The sequence below is a fragment of the Bubalus kerabau genome, chromosome 4 (genome assembly GCF_029407905.1).
Source record: "Bubalus kerabau isolate K-KA32 ecotype Philippines breed swamp buffalo chromosome 4, PCC_UOA_SB_1v2, whole genome shotgun sequence".
Lineage (NCBI taxonomy): Eukaryota > Metazoa > Chordata > Mammalia > Artiodactyla > Bovidae > Bubalus > Bubalus kerabau.
In genome coordinates this window covers 25637343-25657052 of record NC_073627.1, presented here as the reverse complement: position 1 = coordinate 25657052, position 19710 = coordinate 25637343, and the positions used below count along the sequence as shown (strand labels likewise).

The following is a 19710-nucleotide window of genomic DNA, read 5'->3' as shown; positions in this document are numbered from 1 at the left end:
TCTTCTTCCTTGTCTCCAAGTCTCCAAGTATTCTGTGGCTTGGATCTTTCACTCCAGGCATCTCCTCACGTCTTCCTTCCCCTTCTTTTCCAGGGAGTCCTCACTCGACCGTGCTTCCTCCTTCCTTCCCTGCCCCTTCTCCCCAGTCCTGATGCCCTGTTTTCTCAGCCAGAGTCTGCCCGGGTGTGCACTGAGTCTTGCATAAGTAAGCCAGGAGCTCCCTGAGGATGGGGCCTGTACCTCCCACCTCTCTGACAAGAAACACACCAGGGATAGGAACCTTGATATTTTCCTAATTTCCAAAAAAACTCCATGAGGGCAGGGCTGGGAAAAGTGAGGGAGGGAATTAGAGGGAATTATCAGGAGCTGATGGGAAAGAATTGACAGGAGCTGAAGCACAGATAAGAACGGAGTCTCCCTGAGCCCTGGCTCCGGAGCAGGGCAGAGAAGAAGAAGGAAGAGTCTTGAAAGTTGAGAGGGGAGTGGCGGGGTGGAAAGAGAGACAGTCTTGGTGGCTTCTCTAGCAGGTCTGACAGAAGGTTCCCTGGAAGAGTTTACCAAAGTGAAGGCCCAGAGAGGTGAGGTTTCCTGCGGAAGCCAGCCCTGGGGGTCAGTTGTTGAGATGGAGGGAACCTGTGTAACTGGTCCCTGTTTCTTGAGCCCTATAAACCTGGCAGTATTTGGATGCCACGGGCTCACTACGGCCATCCCAAGTCAAAAAGTTCTCACTGAAGTCTCCAGGCATCCTCCAGTCTTGGCCCAAGAGAACCCATTGGGTTCTAATCCTGGATCTGCCATTAATTAGTTTGCTGAGTGATCTCTGGCAAGTCCCTCCACTTCTCTGTGCTTCCCTTTCCTGTCCCCACCTCTCCATCCCATGAACAGGTGCTTGAGGGAGGAGGTGGTTAAAGAGTCTTTTTGCTGCCGGTGGTCAGAGCCTGTCTCTGGTCAGTGGAGGGGGTTGCCAAGGAGGACATAGCACTGTTTTCCTCCTAATGGGGACATTACTCTCTCCACACCTCCTCCCTGCTCCTCCTCAGGTGCCTTCTGGGCCCTGGGCCCCCTCCCCTGACACGCCCATCTTCCTGCCCATCTGGGGCCCTGCACGGGAGCAGGAGAAACCCTCTGGGAGAGAGACTAGCCCAGCACTCCTGATGAGCAATAATTTGTTTTATGACAGAAAAGGAAATTGTCTTCAGTTTCACAAGAGTGAAACGAATTCGTTTGAAGTAGTTTGCCCTGCGGCAGGCAGGAGAAGGTTTCTCCTGAGCCTGTCTTCGCACTCCTTCTCCCCCTCGCTCCCTCTTCCCTTCTAATTACTGCAGCTTCCAAGCTGTGGGCATGAGTTGATGCCAGGCTGTCAGATGCCAACTGCCCCAGGAGCTCACCTCTTGGGTGTGGATAGGGGGATGGAGCCACGGGAAGAAGGTAAGGTGGCTCTCAGTTCAGCTTCTGCCATACCCCAAGACTGGCACCACCATGGAGGGAGGAGGCGGGCCAGGGCAGAGGGCAGCTCGCCAGGGCCCAGGAGGGCCAACAATTCCAGGCTTGGGAGACCACTAGCACCGTAATGTCCAGGGAGGGGTCTGTCACGGCCTGGTGGGCTTTGCCTTATGGACCACCTGTGTCTCCTGATCAGCCCTCCTCCTCATCCTCTCTGATTGCAGCCTAGAAGTTGAACTCCTTGGTGGCATCTGGGCAAGTGAATGCACCATGGCTACCTACTGGCATCACAACTCCAAGATTCATTTGGGGGCAGCCAGGATGGAGAGGAGAACACCAGTAGATCACCAGTGCTCCCACTAAGAAGTCCAGTGGGCCAAAAAATCATGGGACCCTCCTAGACACATTCTAAGGTCCCCTTCCTTCCTTCCTTCCCTCCATCTATCCATCCTTCCATTCATCCATTCAGCAAACTCATAAAGCCTTCATAGAGTGCCAGGCACCTTTCCAAGAACTGGGAGGGAAATGATACACAAACCCCCTGTCTCATGAAGCCTGCTCTCCAGCAAGGGGTTTGTTTAGCTACAGAGGAGAGGGGCTGTGCCCAGCCTGGGCCTGGGACAGAGCAAACACTTATAAACATTTGCCCAATCTGAATCAGAGGTGACGCTACAAAAGTTCAGCTGGTGAAGGAAAAAAGGAACCCCTTGTTTAACCCCTTCCCTGCCATCTCCACCTCCAGACTCCCTTCCTCTCCAGGGAGTCCTCCTGCAGAGGTCCTGACTGAGGGTATGAAGCAGGAGCTGCTGTGTAGCAAAGCATGCAGACGCCAGGCTCCAGGCTGCCAACCTGGCACCGCTGCTTGGCGCTGGGCGACCTCTAAAACAACAAACTTCATGTCTCTGATTCAGCACTTCCTGTTTGTCTTGATATTATCTCCTGTCCTTGAAGCCCACAGGCCCAGTCAGGGATAGGGTAAAGGGCTAGAGCTCTAGGGACTCCGAGAGAGGCAGAGGCTAGGGGACTCTCCCCTGGAGGTTTCTAGTCTGTTTCCAATGGCACCAGGCAGAGGTTAGTGGTCTCATGTTCCAAGGCCCTCAGTGAGGAGCCTGAACCCCTCCCTATCCACTCTAGAGGAAGTTTCTAGATTCTGGGTTCTGATTGTCGCAGGTTCTTGGAGCAATGATACACCTTCCCCTCTACAACTCTTGGTTTTCTGGACACTGCAAAACAGGGGGAATTCATGGTGGAAATCACCGCGATTCACTGACCTCTTTCATTTTCAACATGGCTGGAAAGTTCTTGATGTCTAACTTCAATGCCTTCACTAGCCTTTGGGGAATGACTCTGACTTTAGGTGCTTTAACCCCTATGTCTTACGTGTCTCAGGTTCCTGAATCAATATTGTAGGCTCTTTACAGATGAAGCTTCTTCTAGACTTTAAAATCCTGCTGGGACCAGCTGTCTCCCATAAAAGCAGTCCCCCACTGTGTGAGCATGTCCACCATGTTAGGCATCAAGATGGCGGCCCTGTGGGTGGTAGGATCAGGGCAAATTCCAGACAGGCCCCCACCCCGGCCAGAGGGGCAGCCTCTGCCACCCCCAGAGCTCCAGGTAATAACCTAGGGGCCACGCCAGGCTCGCCAGCACCTGAGCCACCGGCAGCAGATAATGACTGGGGAGCTGGGCAGGCAGAGCCAACCCCTCAATCAGGAAGCAAATTAAAAAGGGGAGGAATCTCCCAGACAGACCACAACAATGAGACCGGCCCCCTTTCCAGGGCACTGCCTGCCTTCCCCCTTCCCTGTCAGATTTCGCCTGCCAGGTCCTGAAACCTAGACCTCCCCTCTAATTCTCCTCTCGTGCAATCCAACTGGAGGTTGTCCGGATGACCCTGGCTGCAGGTTGGTGGGCAGTGCCCAGCTGGCCACAACACAGGACACTGGGCCTCTCAGTGAGCCACATCTGCCAGCCTGATCTTGGGTTCCTGACAGGGCCCTGGGCATAGTTGGGGGTGAAAGAGGAAGGGTCAGGGCATGCTTTTGTGATTTTGGTGCTCCATCTTGATGCCCCGCAAGGCAAACCCCGGGTGGCTGAGACAACAGGATTTATAGATAACCCACAATCCCTGGCCTGGCAACCCCTTCTCCTCTGCAATTCAGTTCAGTGCACCATCAATTTATTGCACACTCAGCACTAGTCATTGTTAAGAGATGCTGCAGGGATACAAAGAGGAACAGAAAAACTCCAGTCTCTCAAGGGGCTCGTGTGCTCACACACACACCTCTAACTGTATCACCCATCAGGCCGTGTTCAACCCTCTGTATTTTAGGACTCTGGGGGAAAAAGGGTAACTTAGAGAACTGGGAAGTCTTCATAGATGAGGGGAATATATGAGTTGGGCTTCAAAGGATCAAATAGGAGCTCACAGACAGAGAAATGAGGAAGAGCATTTCAAACAAAGAAGACTATGGGGTGTAAAAATGTATGGACAATAAGGATGAGAAGCAGCCTCCTGTGGCTGGAGCCTGGGAAGTGAGAGGGGTGAGGTTGAAACGGTAGGCCAAGACCCGATGGGGAAATGGGGCTTAAATTCCAGGCCAAAGTGTATACCTGGTCAGATTTCGCCTGCCAGGTCCTGAAACCCAACCTTCCCCTCTAATTCTCCTCTCGTGGGATCCAGCTGGAGGTTGTCTGAGTGACCCTGGCTGCAGGTTCCCTGTTAGACTTCCTCTTATAGGGAATGGGGAGCTATTGAATGTTTTTAAACTGAGGCATGACATGATCAGCATCTGGTAAGAAGAACTGTAGCTGCCCACAGAGGGTCAAAGGGGATTCTGTTTTTTCTGCCTCTACTTTTCTCCATGGCTGCTATGTAGCCAGCCCTTTCTCCCAGCTCCCACTCACTATCTTTGCCCCTTTTGTCCCAAACAAAGAGTTTTGTCCAACTCTTTGTTCCAAGCAGGCTAACAGGGCAGAGCATTTCACTGCTCTAGCTCTCACTCCAACCCTTCATGTCCTTCCACCTCCATCACACAACTGGGGAGGGGGTGGGACAGCTGGTGGGGAAGCTGGGTTCACTTCCTTCATGGATCTTCGGGGATCCAGGCGCCTGTTGTGCTTTACCTCCTGACGCAGATTTCTGCCTTCACCACTATCCTCCTCAACTAAGGAGCTTCTGGAAGCATCGATTCCAGGGAAGTAGTTTTCCAGTTCCCTCAGCTGCGGCTTATGTGCCCTTCTCAGAGAAAGGCGCTGTGCTGAAGACCCTGTGGCATGAAAAGGACATGGTTCCTGCCCTCCAGGAGTCTACTGACCAGTAGGGAAGGTAAGACAACCCCATGGAAACAGCGTGTGGAAATCCATGCTACAGAAGTTCAGAGGAGCGAGGCAGTGACATGCTTCTAGGAGGTGATTCCACAGAGAAAGCACGAGCCGGGAGCGTGAGGATGAGAAGCTTTCTTGAGGGCATAGGCGGGGTGACGGGTGGAAACAATTGGAGCAAAAGTAGGAAGGCTAGACATGTTTGGTGAAGATTAAGTCCAGTGGGGGCTGGGCTGGAGGGTTTGAACAAGGACTAGTGCAAGTGAAGACTGTGAAGGTGATGGAGGCCAAGGAGAAGGTCTTTTTCTTTTTCTTTTTTTTAAGGAGGGTCTTAAATGTCACAGTCAGCACTGGGGAGCCACTGGACATGTTTGAGATGAAAGGCAGAGTGGCATTTCAGGATAATTAATCTGTTATTGGTCTGCAGGACAGTTTGGGTGGGTGGATACAGAAGTGGCAGAAAACCCCTGCTGCTGCTAAGTCGCTTCAGTAGTGGCCAACTCTGTGTGACCCCATAGACGGCAGCCCACCAGGTTCCCCGGTCCCTGGGATTCCCCAGGCAAGAACACTGGAGTGGGTTGCCATTTCCTTCTCCAATGCATGAAAGTGAAAAGTGAAAGTGAAATCGCTCAGTCGTGTCCGACTCTTGGCGACCCCATGGACTGCAGCCCACCAGGCTCCTCCATCCATGGGATTTTCCAGGCAAGAGTACTGGAGTGGGGTGCCATCGCCTTCTCCGAGAAAACCCCTAGGAGACCTAAAAACGAATCCAAATGAGAAGTAATTCCTGGCAGCTATTCACCCTAGTTGGCCCGCTATCCCCCTCAGAACCTCCTACCAGTTAATAAACCCTTGCTGTGCTTTCTTGGGGAAAAAAAAAGTAACTCCTATCACCAAATTGGCACTTCCCTAGAACTTTCACAGATCAGTGCTCATTCATTCATTTGTTCATTCATTCATTCAATAAATATTTAAGCAAAATTTGTTGTTATTGTGCTCAGTCATGTCTGACTCTGTGGCCCCATGGACTATAGCTGGCCAGGCTCCTCTATTCACCCCAGTTTTACAGGCAAGAATACTGGAGTGGGTTGCCATGCCCTCCTCCAGGGGATCTTTTGACCCAGGGATCGAACCCTCATCTCCTGTATTGGCAGGTGGATTCTTTACCACTGTGCCACCTGGGAAGCTTTTAAGCAGTGCTTGCTAAGTACTAAAAACTGTTTCTTCATTCCTTTCTCCTCTCTGTCTCTATCTCTGTCTCCCTCACTTACTTTCGGCTTTGAAGACAAAGGTAAACTTTCACCCACACACGTCTGGGGACCTTAGTCCAGCCTCCTCCTCAACCCCTCCCCCACCCCCCACCCTAGCTAACCCAGTAGCTCTTGTCTTTGGAGCAGGTTTATGGGGGAAAAATGAGAGAAATAACCGCTGTAAGGATTTGGAGGATGGCATGAGGTAGGATAATCTGAGGGCAGGAGGGTAAGCAGCTTGGGCAGCAGAAAGCTCTTGATGGCAGGGAAAAGCAAAGTTGAGAGCTGAGTGTAGAGGGGACCTGGGATGTCTGGGGGAAGGAGGCTGGGGAATGAGGACAGAGGTGGAGAGAAGAGTGGGAGACAGGCCTCTGGGTGAGGATGGGGGCCAGGAGGGAGGAGGGACAAATTAGAGAGCTGGAGAAGGAAGTAGAGTCTTAGCAGCTAGAGGTGGGTGAGGGAGGAGGTGGGGACTGGGAGGCGAGGGCAGAGGAAATGGGCCCAGGCACTGGAGACAAAAGTCTGCGAGTCTGAGCCTCTGAGGAGCCACCTGGAAGGTGCAGGCAGCGGCAACATCAAACTTGGGATCGGAGGGTTGGCTCTGGGAGTGAGCTGGAACTGGGCGGGGGGTGTGTGGCTGGAGGGGGAGCTGAGAGCAAGAGAGGGGCTTGAATCTGCGATGAACCCTGCTGGGTCTTCGGCTTCATCCAGCACCCCCTCTTTCCTCTGAGCGCTGGAAGCCTGGGCTCCAGAGTCCCACCCCCCACATGCAGGTTGGGGCCCCGTCGCACCACCCACCCCCACTTTCCTACCTCGTCATTGGTGGGAAAGCACTTTGTTCCAAGGTGCGAATAGAGAGGAGGAAGGGGGTCTCCTGTCAGCTAGGGTCCAGGTAAACCAGGATCTGGGTAAAACCCCTCCCCGCAAACCAGTCAGGGTCTCCAGGCACTCTCTACTGATCGGAGAGCTGGGGAGGGGTGTGGGCCAGTAGGTCCAAGCCAAGGGCTTCATCCTTTTCCTCCTCCCAAATCCCCCACCCCAAGATTCTCCCATTTTGGACTGGACCTGCTACCTAAGCATATGGAACCGATTGAAAGAATTTGTATGCTCACCTTATAATTTATGCAAATCAACTCTGTAATTAACTATAATTTGGAGGCATCCTTTGGTATTTGAGACATTTATCCATGAGGAAATGCCCTAGTGATAATGCTCCCGTATTAACATTATTTACTCCACCTGTGTGGTCTCCTCGGCTTGTTTCCCCCCTCACTCTGATTTTCTGGGCTGGAAGGTGGGGAGGGACAGGGAAGCCCCTCCCTGGAGCCTGCCTCCATCCTGACGCCTGGGCTCCCCCAGGGAGTTGTACATGAGCCCTGTCCTCTTAATTTTGCCTGGGATTAAAGGAGAGGGTGCAGCCGTGACTCCTAAGCCCCTTACCACTCTACTCTCTCCTGCCTGATGGGTGGCTTTCTGATGAGCTTTTTTGCACTCTTAAGGGCCTCAATGTTCTCATCTCTGAAATGGGTAGAAGAAGGACCTGTTGGGGCCTTTACAGGATAATTACTGAAAAGCTAATGAAGGGACTGGGAATTCCCAGTCTAGAGATTTCTGGGGGTGTAGGGGGAGGAGCAGGACAAGAGTTCAGGGTGCAGACGCCCTGACTCACCCTGTGGGAGACTTGGTGGGGGAGGTGGTAGGCAAGCCCTGGGCTATTGGGATCTGTGCATGTGTAGGGGGTGCACAGCAGCTCCTGTTCCCAGTGCCGAGGGCACTGGGCAATGGTCAAGAATGGGATGTGGTCACATGAAAAGTCTCCAGGCTATTCTATGTGGGTCAGAATTCCTAGCTTAAGAGAGCTTTGGGAAACTGGTCTTAGCCTGTTTCATCTGCTTTCCCCTTCCTGATCTTCTGTCCTTCTCTCCTCCAGGACATGCTCCTGTTAGTCAGCGTGCCTAAACACACAACCACTCTACCATTCAGTTTGTGTGGTTGGGGACCATGTGGGTCCACCTAAACCCACCTCTAGGCCCCTTCTCCCTTTGTAGGCTGTGTTCCCAGCCTCTTCACTCTCCTGGCATTCCAGGATGGCGGACCTCCTTATAGAAAGTTCTTGGCTGGGCTCAGCCTCTGGTCCTAGGTGAACTCTTGTCCATCCCAAGCTGCCCCACCCTATCCTAACTCAGGGAGAATGTCTTCCCTTCCTATTTGACAATGAGAGAACCTAGATCCAAAAATGTGAATTACATTGGACCCTCCTGGCAGTTCTGAGTTGAGAAGTAACTGAAAGGGGAACAAAAAAAAGGAGAAGGAACAAGGCTCCAGCAGAGAATGAGAGACCCACCTTAGCTGCAGAACAGCCAGGAACACTGCTGGGGAGCTCTTCAGGGAGGGACCACTTGAAGGGGTGTGTGTGTGTGTGTGTGTGTGTGTGTGTGTGTGAGGTCTTAAAAGTGCCTTCTTTCTTTCCCCTGTCCATGGAGGAAACAAAAGGAGGGGGATGGAGTTGGAGAGCTCCTGCCATGCCAGCTCTTTCAACTGGCGATGCTCTCATTTCCTCCATCCTGGGAGAACGACTTTGTCCCTCTCCCATCACCTGTCCAACCTCTGGGGAGGGAAGGATGTCCAGCATCCCCCCATACCCACTCCAGCTGCCTCTTCCAGCTGAAATCCTCCTTTCTTGGCAGATGTCAGAGACTCAGATCTCAGCCCCACCACTCCCCCAGGACAGCCGGGGGCCACTGTTTCCTGGATTATCCTAAAAGCTTCCGAGGCCGTGAGGACTTGGCAGCTTCCCTGCCCGAGTCTCTCACCTCCCCCTCTGGATCTGACTGTTGCATCCTTTATAAAGCCTGACTCTTCCATCACCCCCACTTGCCCCTCACTGCTGCTGCCAACTCTGGGCTCCATGGACTGGTAAGAGGGGCTGTTTGTGTCCAGTTTAGGGCACCAGGTCTCCACTCCAAAGTTGGACTCATTGAGAAGGGGTTAAAAAGTTAGATTCTCTCTGAACTGGGGAAGGGAACATAAGAGGGAGATCTTGGAGGGGTCTGCATGGAGAACAAAAGAGGATTCTTGGAGGTCTCTGTACTGGGCTGAGATCTGACGGAGGATTTCATTTGGAGAAAACAGAAGGGCTAATATAAATGCAGGGCACACACTCAACCACATGGAAGTCCATACATGATAGCATATCTGCAAAAGTTGTAAGGGGGAAACAACCGTTCATGTCCTGTGAGGACCATCCTTTATGATGGAGGAGAGAGGACCAGCACCCCACATTCCAGCCCTAAAAGTACACACAGGTGTAGTGAGTACACACACATTTTTAGGCACACACACACACACATAGAGATGTACTAGCCTCAGTTGGGTTCATCTTTCAGAGTGAGAGTGATGCTAGGAACATTTGGGTTTATAACAGAATTAGTACACAAGTAGTGCATTGGGAAGACCCCCAAAGAGGGAAGGAGAAGGAAATAGCAACCCACTCCAGTATTCTTGCCTGGAAAATCCCAGGGATGGATGGAGTAACCTGGTGGGCTACAGTGTATGGAGTCGCAAGACCGAGCAACTAACGCTGAATGCTAAGTGCTTGGCCCTGGGTAGGCTCTCAGTAAGTGTTAGTTCAGTGAATAAAGGATGATGAAAGAATAACATCTGACTCGAGCTCTGGACTCAGTCCAGTTTCCCAGGAGCTTGGGAGAGGTGAGGGGGTGGGCAGGAGGGGATATGAGGAAGGTATTAGTGTCTGTGATCACCAGCTTGCTGAGTGCAGCCTGAAGTAGAGAAGAGCAAGCAGCTAGGAGACCAAGAATCAGGAGACTGGGGTTCTGGCCCCTGCTCTGCTTCTAACTTGTGTGACTTTGAGCTACTTGCCTCCCCATTCTGGGATTTAATTTCAAAATGAGGGTTTGCACTGGACAATTTTTATGGGCAGAATAGCTTTGATATTCTCATAGTACAATCTCTACAGAGGGACACTTGAGGTTTGGAAGGGACCACAGCAGACCAATCCAAGATGGGACCGGTTTGTCCTATCTGAACATCAGGCTCTTAATGGCTCTGTGCTGGGGAATATTTTAAGAATTTCGTCCTCTCCACCTTCAGGATCTAGGGAGCCAGACTTCCAGGACCATCACTACTGCTGAGGCCAGATTGAACAGGGGGCAAAGTGTGTGCTTTAGAGCCTGACAGATCTGGAGTTGGTTTCCTTCTCTGTCTCTTAACAGCTCTGTAATCTTGGGCAGGTCATTTAACTTCAGCTTCCTCATCTGTACAATGAGGGGGGGGGGGATAATAACAACTACCTTGCTGCATGCTTATGAGAATTAGAGATGTTTGTGTGAAGCAACCGGAGCACAGTAGGTGCCCAATAAATCAATGCTGGTTATGATGAACATGGAGACCAACAAGGCTGCTCCAGCTACAAAGTGGATTGCTGACTATAAATGAGGCATGAGAAGGAGAGGAGTGGCAAGAATGGGAGACAGACACTTTTGGCAAAATCTGTTTACCCCCTCAGGGGGACGAGAAATGGCCCAAGCCCTGGACAGATCTCGGTGGGCAGCGTGCTTCAACTATGAAGTGAGATATCAAGGCAGTGGGCAGGGGCGATCTTGGCAGTCACATTAGACTATGAGCATCATTAAGTAAGGAAACTCACAGCAAGTGGGACATTGAAAGGGCTGGAACCAAAGGAACAAAAGCAGAGGGGGATCTGGAAGAAAGAAATTGTCCTGAGTCAGAGGCAGAAACCCAGGGAGGGCAGGAAGTGAGGAAGGCTGACTTTTCTGAGACAACTGCTCTGTTGTTGAATTTCACAATGACAATGAGCTCCAGGCAGATGGAGGGTCTTTGCTTCTGGGAAACTCAGGTGGCTATGGGTCAGGACCGGGCGGGGTTAAAGGGGGGCAGGGTGAAAGCGCGGTGGGATGTCTATCATCCAGGGGCAGTATACCTTTCCATGTTCTTTCCAGGGAAAGATGGAAACAGGAAGACAAGACAAGCTGGTGCCTATACATAAATGAGAGAGGGGCTCGGGTATCCCACCAAGAGTTAGATCTGTGCTCAGGCGTTAAACCAGAGGTCAGTGGGCTGTTGGGAGGACGAGGAGGGGGAAGAGAATTCCTAGGGGTCGAATCAGACTTAACCCAGAAATTCGAGTAGCAGGCTCTCCGATGTGAGCCTGTAACTCCGTTCCAGAGGTGGTTATGAACTCAAGTGCAAATCCAAGTCAAGATTTGCAGGCTGAATGCATGGAAATAAAACCATGTGGACAGAAAGGGGGTGTTCATTTAGCTGTGGCCACAAAGACCCAGAGCCGTTGTTGAGACTTGACATCTCAGGGGCCCAAGAGTCAGGAATGAAATCCCAATCAGAAAGTGCAATCCCTGACACCTGGGCGGCGCCGCTCGGCTTCCTAAGTGCCCGCCCGTCCTTTACCCCACAAGGGCGGCTGCTCTAACCGCATTTCACTCATGAGGAAACTGAGTCTCAGAGCAACCTGATTCACCAGATCAGCGTAGCAAATGCAGGGCTAGAGACAGAATTTAGATCTGTCAACGTTCAGCCCAAAGATCTTTGTGAATATACCTTAATCCAAGAAACATTTGCTGGGAACCAACTTATTTAATAATTATAACACTATAAACGATACCTTCCCTTTACTACAAGCTTACCAGGGGCCCCACGGGTTAAATGCTTTAGGAACATCAATTTCTCCAAGCCCCAGGAAACTCTCCCAAATTGTACCCAGGTTATCCAGATGAGGAAACTGGGTCTTACAAACGAGGGATTTGCACAGATGAATCAAACACTGATTCTGGATATGAGAATGTGTATGTTTGGTGGTGGAGAACCGTACACAAAAAGATCGATTTTCAAGTGCCTTGTGGACTCAGTTTGGCAGTTTAATAGTTGCACTTACTATTCAGGACAGGTAAACCAACTGCGGTGGAACCGGGGCTCTATCTGTGAAAATGAATCAGCCTAAATTCCACTCAGGCTGTATGAAATAGATGTAAAGACAGAAACGAAATTTTAAAAGCAGATGGCAGAGCGCATGGGGAAAGCCAGCCGGGGCAACGAAAAAAATTAGGAAGTTGATCAGAATTCCCCCTGCAACAGAAGAGTCACTTCAGGAGGTCGAAGCGGCAAGTACGGGGAGGCACCCACTGGGAAGGGAGCCTCCTAACCCGGCGACCAGGCCAGGCTGGCGGGGAGGAGACGGGAACTCCCCGACTCATCCGCCCTGGTTATCTCAATCAACTCCGATCTGGACAGAAGTTTGCAGGTGGGCGTCGCAAACGCCCTGAAACTTTGCAGAGGGCTGCACTGTGCATTTGGTTTTCTCAGAGGAATCCAAGACCTTTCCCCAAAGTTATGGACCTTGGGTTTAGACATTCAGATGAGAATTGGGAAGGAGTGAGGCGAGGGGTCGCGCAAATCTTTGCAGAAGTGTCCTTTTCCCAGGCTATCCCGGCTCCTAACCCAGCTTTCACAGTCGGGTGCCCCAGAGGGCGAGAGGGGCTGGGCGCAGGCTGAGAAACTTCGGGTCCGAGGGGAACGCGACTGCATTTGAGACGCGGACCTGGGAGGCGCTGGGGTTGCTGCCCAAGGGTAGATGGAGAGTGAGAGCTGAGGGGGCAGGTAGAGACCGACCAGACGTGTGGGAAGAGGAAAGGAGGAGGTCGCTCAAAAAACGGTAAGTAGCCAGAGAGTCGGGAAGCAAGAGAGAGCGCAAAGAACCTGGAAAGGTGGTGGTCGTGGAGAGAAGCGGCTGGGGGAATGGTGAAGGAGGGCAGCGGCCAAGACCAACTTCTCACGGCCCAGGCCTGGGGTAGACCGGACACATACTCGGCTCTCAATCCTGTTTCTTTCTTTCCTCTCCGTTCTGGGGCAGCTCTGCCCAGCCGGGGTGGACGGGTGGGTGGAGGGCCGTCGAGGCAAACGGCGCCCTAGGGTGACTCGGTATCACCCTTAGGACCCACCTCCTCCTCCATTCCCGCAGGGTCTGAGTCCTGCGCGCCCGCCAAACTGAGCCAGCTCGAGGGCAGTACTCCGCTCGATGGGGCGGGCCCCAGAACCCGGGAGACACTCCGCCCAGGCCCCTCGCCCCAGCAGTGGAGGGGCCAAGGAGGAGCAAGGGAGGGGGCGGAGTGCGACCTAGTTAGAGATCAGCCCCCCACCCCCGCCCGCCCGCCCGCCCTCTGCCCCGGGCCAGGCCCGGTCCGGCCGAGCCCGCAAGGGTTAAAGGAGGCCGCAGGTGAGGTGGGCGGGGCCGTGAATTCGGGGAAAAAGGAGCGCAGGGCAGAGGATGAAGGCAGAGAGCGCGGTGAGTCACGGGCGGAGCTGGCCTCGCTCGCTCGCTCGCCGGCTCCCGCCCGCCCTCCGCCCTCCGCCCTCCCGCCGCCTCTCTCCGCCCCTCCTCCGCCGCCCGCCGCCGGGTCTGCTCGCTGCTCTCGCTAGCCCTCGGCTCCTGCCGCTCGCCGCTGGAGAGCCTGCTGGCGCGCGGGGGTCAAGAGCGCCCTTCGGGAGCGCGCCAGCCTGCCGTGGCCGGAGCCCGAGCGCACACTCGAGGTAGGAGCCCCCCCGGGTCGGGGCGGCAAGGGGCGCGCGCACCAGGGATCTCCTCGGAAAGACGTGCCCGGAACGCACTGCAGCTTCCTCTGGCCTCGGGGGAGGTGGTCCTAAAGAATCTGAGGAGTTTAGAGTACCGGCGAAGTGAAAACGGGGCGGAAGGGAGAGGCTGGAGACTGGGGAAACTGGAGCGACTGGGACAGCTGGAGGACTGGAAACTTGAGGACCGGGAGTACGGAAGTCCTAACCACCTGAGCTCCGGTGATGGGAGAGGCAGCCGGCGGAAGAGGGAAGAAGGGTGTCTCTACCCTCCTTCCCGCCTGGGGAGCCGCAAGCCCGGGTACGCGCCCGGCTGTCTCCCTTACCGAGATCTCGATAGCAGGCTAGTGCATCCTAGGATTGGGCTCCCTGGCCCTGTGGCTGGAGAGGCCACTCTGGAGCCTGGATCGTTAGCTTGTCCCCCAACCCCTACTCCAACCCTGGGGCAGTTCCCAGGCGCCAAAAGCTATTAGGGTCCCAGACCTCACTGCTCCCACCCAGCCCCTTCTGGGCTGCCCCGCCTGGGCCTGAGGCTCTGTTTCTGCCGTTTCACCCAGTTCCTTTCTTGTGGTGAGGCAGCAGGAGCTTGAGTAGGCGCCCTAGTTCCCTTCTCCCTGCCTCTCCCAGACAACCTAAGCGACCTCCCTGGTCCCCCAGAAGCAGAAGATAGTAAGGTCATCCAAATACTGATTTGGGAGGGGAAAACCCCTGCCCTAAACCACTGTCTCCTCCCGCCACAATCAGCGAAGGTCCAGGCACCCGAACTCACACACTCCAGGCATCAGGGCAGGGATCCCAGATCTTACTGAGAGGTGGTGAGATGAGGGGGACCTTCAAGTGACAAGTATGTGTTCCAGAAAGGGGCCCACTCTTTCTGGAGGGGAGTGGTCTTTGGTTTCCCAATGGTTTAAGGAAAGAGAAATAGACCAGGAATGGAGAGACCTGGTTCACAGAGATACATACTAGCTGATTGAATGAATAGATTGAATGTCTTTTTTCAAGTGACTTTTCCAATTATGGCTGTTTCCTCTTCTTTAAAATGAGAATTGAAAAATAAAATAAGAGGATTGGCCAGGAGCAGTGGTTCTCAACACTTGGTTGCATGTTAGAATCATGTAGAGAGCTCCTAAAAACTATCCAAGTCTAGAATGCACTCCCTGTATAATATCTCTGGGTAATTCTTCCTCTTAATTTCTGTGCTATTCTGGCTTTTCCTGTTGCTTCCCCTACTCTGTCCCCGAATCCCTTACAGGGGTGGCAATTTTATCTTCCTGAGCTTGCTGGTAAGCTCGTCTCTGCCTGACCCCTTCTCCGGGGAAGCAGACCCCTCCAAGCTTCATATCTGGGTCTCCCCTAGATTGGAGGAGGGCAGAGGTAGCAGCCAGAAAACTGACTGGGCGCTGGTGTAGGTCAGGCCAGACAGGAGGCTGAGCTTTCTCTGGTGGAGAGACGTTCTCTGGAAACTGGCACTGTAGCTGTACCCCGGGAAGGTGAAGTCCCCGGTAGAGAGAAAGGGAATGGGGGCCAGGTATGGGAATGGGTTTGATGGGGCTGAGGCAATCCAGCCAGGCAGGAAGCTGGGGGGAGTGGTGTAGGGCAGAGAAATGCTCTTCTTCACTGAACATGCCTCAGGGATGGAAAGAGAGCTCTTTTTCTAAAACCTCGGAACCTGCTTGGGGCTTTGGGAAGTCAGGTCACCTTAAGTTTTGGGTTAGAACACCTCCTTCTACCCAGCTGAGTCCTGAGTTAAGGTGGGGACTTAAACTGGAGATGAGCCTAGATTCTCCATTGTGGCTGGCAGCAGATCTGCGGGGGGGGGGGGGGGGGGGGGGGCGGGGATTTTGGGGGAGGGATATGGGAGCAATGCCACTGCCCCTCACACCCAGCTGGGCAGCTAGGATGATTCTAGAACTGTAATCTAGGTAAATCTGACCTGCTCACCTGGGACCAGCCCAACTCCCTGGATGAGCTGGGTCCTCTAGGAAGGATCACCTAGGAGAAGGTGAACTTCTATCAGTGTCTGCCCGCGGTGGAGGGCCTCACACCCTCAACCCTTCCTAGCACTCTTAACTGGTCTTTAGTCTACAACCAGAGGTTCTTTCCCCACTTTTCACCTGGGGGTGGGAAAGAAGCACTTGGCCCAGGAGGGGATCTGGGCTGAGAAGGAAAATGAGCCAGTTACTTTCCTCACTTTGTCTCTTCTTTGCCTCCTTTAGGTCCCACCTGAGGTGCCCTTGACTATCCCTGTCCCCCATCCCACCCCGGATCCCGGCAATGCTAACCGCCGTCTGCGGCTCTCTGGGCAGCCAGCACACGGACGCGCCTGCCGCCTCCCCGCCGCGCCTCGACCTGCAGCCTCTCCAAACATACCAGGGCCACACGAGCCCGGAGGCCGGGGACTACCCCTCCCCGCTGCAGCCTGGAGAGCTGCAGAGCCTCCCGCTGGGCCCCGAGGTGGACTTCTCACAGGGCTATGAGCTGCCAGGGGCCTCCTCTCGGGTAACCTGCGAGGACCTGGAAAACGACAGCCCCTTGGTCCCGGGACCCTTTTCCAAGCTCCTGCAGCCGGACATGTCACACCATTACGAATCCTGGTTCCGGCCGACACACCCAGGCACCGAGGATGGCTCGTGGTGGGACCTTCATCCGGGTACCAGCTGGATGGACCTCCCCCACGCTCAGAGCGCGCTGACCTCACCGGGCCACCCCGGGGCGCTACAGGCTGGCTTGGGGGGCTATGTTGGAGACCACCAGCTCTGCGCCCCACCGCCCCACCCACATCCGCACCACCTCCTCCCAGCCGCCGGAGGGCAGCACCTCCTGGGGCCTCCCGACGGGGCGAAGGCGTTGGAAGCGGCAGCCCCAGAGTCCCAGGGCCTGGATACCAGTCTGGACGGGGCGGCCCGGCCCAAAGGCTCCCGGCGGTCGGTGCCGCGCAGCTCAGGCCAGACCGTTTGCCGCTGTCCCAACTGCTTGGAGGCGGAGCGACTGGGGGCTCCATGCGGGCCCGATGGGGGCAAGAAGAAGCATTTGCACAATTGCCACATCCCAGGCTGTGGGAAAGCTTACGCCAAGACGTCACACCTGAAGGCGCATCTGCGCTGGCATAGCGGCGACCGTCCCTTCGTGTGCAACTGGCTCTTCTGCGGCAAGCGCTTCACGCGTTCTGACGAGCTGCAGCGCCATCTCCAGACCCACACCGGCACCAAGAAGTTCCCCTGCGCCGTCTGCAGCCGGGTCTTCATGCGCAGCGACCACCTGGCCAAACACATGAAAACCCACGAGGGCACCAAAGAGGAGGCAGCCGGGGCAGCGGCGGGTGAGGGCAAGGCTGGCGGGGTGGAGCCCCCCGGGGGCAAAGGCAAGCGGGAGGCTGAGGGCAGCGCGGCTCCCTCCAACTGAGCTCCTCCGTCCTGCCTCCCCGCTGGTCTTCCCTGGGGCCATCAGAAGAGAGCCCTCGGGCCCGATGCCCTGGGGGGGGGGTGCAGCTTGAGTAAGAGGAGAAAGTGGTTATTTATTGAGAGGGAGGAAAAGTGGTGTGGGGGTCAGGGAACCGGGGCGCTAGGGGTTTCGTAGTCTCTGGAGCTGGACGGGACAGACGCGTTTGACTGTTTTGACTGGGCAGGGAGGAGCTGCGCATGCCGGTCAGTTCTCCCCTTCCTCTCTCTACTTCACTCACGCCCCTGGGCTGGGGGTTGGGGAGGGATACCCCTGTGGCGGCTGGAGGGCGGAGGGCACAGGTTGGAGGAGACGGCGTGTCCCAGGAGCAGAGGGGAGTCGGGCCGCCCCGGGCGCTGGGGGTAGCTGTCTGGACACGTCCTTAGCGCCTGGGAACTGGGACATAAAAGGGCCTCCAGAGCCGCCCTGCGCCCCGGGTCCCTTTCATCCCCCTTAGATTGCTTTTACCCCAGGGTTTCCGGAGGAAGAGCTGAGATGGGGTATCAGAGGCTGGGGGTCCCCTTAAGGGAGGAGATTCTATCTGGCTGGGAGCGTTGTCGCCACAGAAGTAACGCCTTTGATGTGCCTCCTTATTAAGCCTTCCAGACCCAGTCTGATGGAGCCATGAAGGAAGAGGGGAAGAGGGCCAGAATCCTGCGACAGCTTCCAGCAAGACCGGTGGGGTGGAGGAGAGAGCTAGATGTGGGGGTTGAGCAAGGAAATCTCTTAAAAAATGGGAGAAAGCAATTTGGTCAGGGAGTGGAACTAAGCCTTTCCCTCTCTAACTCTGATTCAGTCCTTAACTTTTGATCTTTATAAAAATAAAGTTCAGTAGCCCACTCTGATCTGTTACCCCAGGTAGGCCTTCAAGGCAGCCAGGAGACCCTGCTCCAGAATTGATGTAGTTCCTCACCCTAGGTCCCTTGGCATTTGCCTTCCCTTTAGGGATAGAAGGAAGAGGGTTATCTCGGCTGCGTGAGGTTAGGTGGGAATGTCCACCTCCAACTGTTTGGCTCTGAGTGGAGAAGTCTGTCCCTGCCTGGCCATCTTCTCTTCTCTGCTTCTTAGCGGAGAAGCTAAGCCCCACTCTTTATTTAGCTCGACCATCCCCTTTCCCGCTGCCTACCAGCCTTGCTCCTCCTGTAGAGTGTGTTAGGAGGCTCCCCTTCCAAATGAAGAGGTTCTCTCATTGCAAAAGGTCTGCCTTCTGAGGTGATGTCCAGGAAACATCCCTGTTCCCTTCTTTAGATGCTAAAAATACATCCTGATGGTGATTCTGGAGTGGGGAACGTGGGGCCGGGGGAAGCCAGCAGAGGCTGAGCCAGGCACTTGGAAGGAAGCTGATGGGGGAAGGGTCTGGTGGGCCATAGGACCCTGGAGCTAGTGGGCTTTCCCAGGCTCCAGATAGCGGTCTTAAGGTTCCCCCTGACCTCCTTTTTCCCTGCCCTTCTTTCTCCACCCAGAGCCCTATGCAAGGGTTAGTTGTGTATTGATTTTTTAAGTTATAAGCAAAGGGTATTTTATTTAATATTAGGACATGTGTGTGCATGTTGTGTGTACCTATGTATGTGTGTATTTCTGTGTGTATGTGTGTTTCTCTACTGAGCCTGGGGTCTCCAGCCAGGGAGACCCCGTCTTGTTCAACCCAGCCAAGGTCCTCTGGCCTAAGGCCCATAGCATCTTTTCCTTGGGGATGCTGGAGCCCAGTCCAAGGACTGGGTGCTTTTTGGGAAGTGGGGCTGGAATCTGGCGGGGGCGGGGAGGGGATATGTTTGTGTAGAAGAGAGCCCTTCTTATGAGGGGTAGGGTGACTCTCCCTGAAGGACCCATGGGGTAGGTTAAGAAGTCACGTCCTTTCTTTATGCTCCCTCTGTCCCTACCTCCTGCTTATCTGACCAGAGGTCCCTTTCCTTGTGGAGAGAGTTGGGGGCAGAAGAGAATGGGCAGTGCCTGCAGGTTGCCTGGCCCGGTGGGAAAGGGGGAGGGAGAGAGGGTTCCGTGGGCGTGAGATGTCGTTTTCCTCCACCCATCGAAAGCAGCCACCCTCTCCCTGTGCCACCAGGATAGTCTTTCCCAGTGACCATTCTCAGGGGAGCTCCCTAGTGGGTGTTGGAGAGGGGGTGTGGATGTTTCCCCCATGGAGGCCCCGAGCTCTAAGGTGTGCGGGTGAGGGCTTTGGATAGGTTTTTTTCTGCTCCCCTCTTTTATAGACCGAGGTTGCTTGGCTGTCTGCCCTCTTCTAGGCAGCCCCCTAGAGGAGAAATGTAGGAATTTTTTTTTTTCTTTAACTGCTGTGAACCCACTTTAGGGGGGTGGGGGGAGGAGGAGGAAGAAGCGGCCTGTGTTTTTTATGCCATAATAAAGTCATCAACCACATCACTGCTTCATTTGTCTTCCAGCTCTGGCTTCCTTTTTGACTCAGGGTCCCTCAGCAGTGAGGACCAGGCTGGCTGCAGGGTGGGGTGGACACTTCTCTTTCATCCTGCAACCCTGGGCAGCCTCCCCTCCCTTTGTTTGGGGGCAGAGCTGAGCTGATTGAAGGGTCGGATCCTGCCTTGCCCGGAGGTTGTTGGTGCAGGAGGAGGGTGGGGTTCCCTCGGGGTTGATAGCTGGGCTGACTGTTCTTCCCTGGTCG

The 19710-nt window shown here is 54.5% G+C and overlaps 1 protein-coding gene across 2 annotated transcripts; it reads left to right on the top strand.

Moving 5' to 3' along the window:
* Positions 1–13399: 13399 nt before the first annotated feature.
* On the top strand, positions 13400–19451 carry SP6 (Sp6 transcription factor). 2 transcript variants are annotated; one of them, XM_055576060.1, is made up of 3 exons: positions 13400–13598; positions 15854–16956; positions 17674–19451. In XM_055576060.1, the coding sequence occupies exons 2-3, from the start codon at positions 15912–15914 to the stop codon at positions 17883–17885; spliced, it is 1257 nt and encodes a 418-aa protein (XP_055432035.1). In that variant the 5' UTR covers positions 13400–13598; positions 15854–15911; the 3' UTR covers positions 17886–19451. The 2 variants fall into 2 exon arrangements, with proteins under 2 accessions (XP_055432035.1, XP_055432036.1); XM_055576061.1 differs by lacking the exon at positions 17674–19451 and having other exon boundaries at positions 15854–17039.
* Positions 19452–19710: the final 259 nt, after the last annotated feature.

Coding starts and splice junctions, on each gene's coding strand:
- SP6 (XM_055576060.1), top strand. CDS start 15,912: ATGCTAACCGCCGTCTGCGGCTCTCTGGGCAGCCAGCACACGGACGCG. Junction 16,957..17,673: donor GGCAGCCGGGGCAGCGGCGG/GTGAGGGCAAGG, acceptor CTCCTTATTAAG/CCTTCCAGACCCAGTCTGAT.